Consider the following 2,279-nt stretch of genomic DNA (forward strand, 5'->3'; position numbering starts at 1 on the left):
TAAACTGAAATAAAATTTAAAAATCAGTTAACTTTTTCTTTTTTTTCAGTGGCCCTAATCCTCTTCCGTACATATTAGCTGACCAATTAGGCTTAAATAAAGCATGGACTCCACTGATTTAACATTTTAGCATTTCATGACCTTAAGTTATTGCAGCTGAAAAGCAGTGCGCAGCAACTGATGGGAGAGGGGCAGCTCTGTGACGTCCTGCTCTCGAGTCAGAGGGAAATCCAGTTACTGCTTCCTTCCATTTTAAGGATAAATTTTACTTTGAACTAGTATGATGTTAATAATGTTTTGAAACAATAACAGTTTTTAAATTGCATGTAAGATGGGTTTGAAGTGTCTTTCTAATAAGATGCATTAAGTCATTGTTAGACTTTAACAGATATTGTTTTAAATGTGACCCTTTTTGCAGTTAAGAGCTTTGAGAAATGATGTCATACTTCCTAAGCTTCAGGAGGACAATCCCAGTCATTTCTCTCCCACATAAATTTGGAACTTGACGAAATATTTACCAAACGGATAGAAACACAGGATGTAGTTTTATTTTGAAAAGCTTGACCGGAAGAGAAGCTAATTATGTCTGTCTTGAGGCTTTAAATGCATCCCCTGCAGCAGCTGTAGGATAGTTGATCTTTAGTTGTCCTCCTCACAGGTTGGTTGTGGAGAAGAGCAGCATCGTCCTGACTGACCACCTGCAAACAGGTAAGGAATTTTAATTTCAAAATAAGATTTTCTGTTACAAATCTAATAAAAATAACACCAAATAAATTGCATATATATTTTACTATCAGCTAAGGGTTATAATCGCACGTGAATTTTTTAATTTGCACCTTTAATTCCTTTATTTACCTTTGCTGATTTGTTTAGACTGTTTTTCCTTGGCTGTTTAGGAAGCTCCTTTATTTGTTTTCTCTTTCTGCACCGTGTGGAGAATTACCTCACATACTTTGCATTGCAAATGTTTCCTTATGCAATCTAACTGTTTGGAGACAGGTATAATGTTCTCCGGACCTCTCTCTTTTTACAGGTAGTTTAAGAGGTTATCTTAAACATTTAGTTCTACATCAGGCTGTAACACACTTATTTGCAGGCATGCTTGTGCTTAAAGATGGATAAAAATAGTTCTGTCCAGTCAGTTCTGTTTTGCTTGTTAACCTATATGTGTGATGCACAGCCATAAAGGAACATTCAATTCTCTTTTGTAATTATTCCTCGTTGCAACCAAAAGCAGTCAGTGGTCGGGTTACTCTAACTCTCACTCTCCGTTTTCCCTCTGAGTGCCAAACATCTCCCTCTGTTTTGCAGCTGCAGAGTCGCTCCTGCCTCCCGGTTTGTTGTCCCTCACTGCCTGACTCGGACGATGGAGAAGTACGAGAGGATAGGGAAGATTGGCGAGGGCTCCTATGGTGTTGTCTTCAAGTGCAGAAACAGGGACACCGGACAGATTGTTGCCATCAAGAAGTTTGTAGAGTCTGAGGATGATCCCATCATCAAAAAGATCGCACTGAGGGAGATCAGGATGCTGAAGGTAAAAACAAATCCTGGGATGTGCAGCTACAATTTATAAATTCTGCTTCTCTTACTCATATATCCAACATTTCATTTATGTTGTCATATATTGCAACATACAAAAGATACAGCTGTGCTTTCGTCAGAGTTGAAATCAGTCATGCAGAGGGTGGGAGTGTTGGTAGTCCACCAGGAGCTCATAAATAGGACAGGTTGTCAGGGGCAACAGCATGTTTATGAGCTCCCGTCTACTGTAGACTGAGAGCAAAGCCCAGAAGAAGCGATAAAGCGGACCCCACAGTTAACTGGGCTGTTTTTGTTTTAACTAAATATTTGGTGTTCTTTACTTCTGCGCTTGTGCAGCAACTGAAGCACACCAACCTGGTGAATCTGATTGAAGTGTTCAGAAGGAAACGGAAGCTTCACCTGGTGTTTGAATACTGTGATCACACCGTCCTCAACGAGCTGGACCGCCATCCAGCAGGGTGGGTGTCTCCGCATCGCACAGTAACACAAACACATGACATCATTTTCATTCAGTTATTTGATTATTTAAAATCATTTATCCCTTCATGTTTTTTCACATCGTCTCTTTGCAACTTCAAACTTTTGTGTTTTTTAAATGCTAGATCAGCGCATATCGTATAAAATGTGGATTAAAGGAGTACTTGGATGTTCAACATTTTCTATGAATATAAATCTAAGAATTGTGACTAGAGATGTCCCGATCCAGGTTTTTGCACTTCCGATCCGATACCGATATT

At 39.4% G+C, this 2,279-nt stretch overlaps 1 protein-coding gene across 2 annotated transcripts in view; it reads left to right on the forward strand.

The window, feature by feature from the left end:
* Positions 1–1,312: 1,312 nt before the first annotated feature.
* cdkl1 (cyclin dependent kinase like 1) overlaps positions 1,313–2,279 on the forward strand; it is a 10,133-nt gene continuing 9,166 nt past the window's right edge. For both annotated transcript variants that reach the window (XM_015394231.1, XM_015394232.1), the window contains exons 1-2: positions 1,313–1,534; positions 1,879–2,000. In XM_015394231.1, coding sequence (XP_015249717.1) covers positions 1,367–1,534; positions 1,879–2,000 — 290 coding nt within the window. In that variant the 5' untranslated portion in view covers positions 1,313–1,366. The remainder of the gene's footprint in view (positions 1,535–1,878; positions 2,001–2,279) is intronic.

Source organism: Cyprinodon variegatus, unplaced genomic scaffold, assembly GCF_000732505.1.
Source record: "Cyprinodon variegatus isolate N-32 unplaced genomic scaffold, C_variegatus-1.0 Scaffold678, whole genome shotgun sequence".
NCBI classification, from domain to species: Eukaryota; Metazoa; Chordata; class Actinopteri; order Cyprinodontiformes; family Cyprinodontidae; genus Cyprinodon; species Cyprinodon variegatus.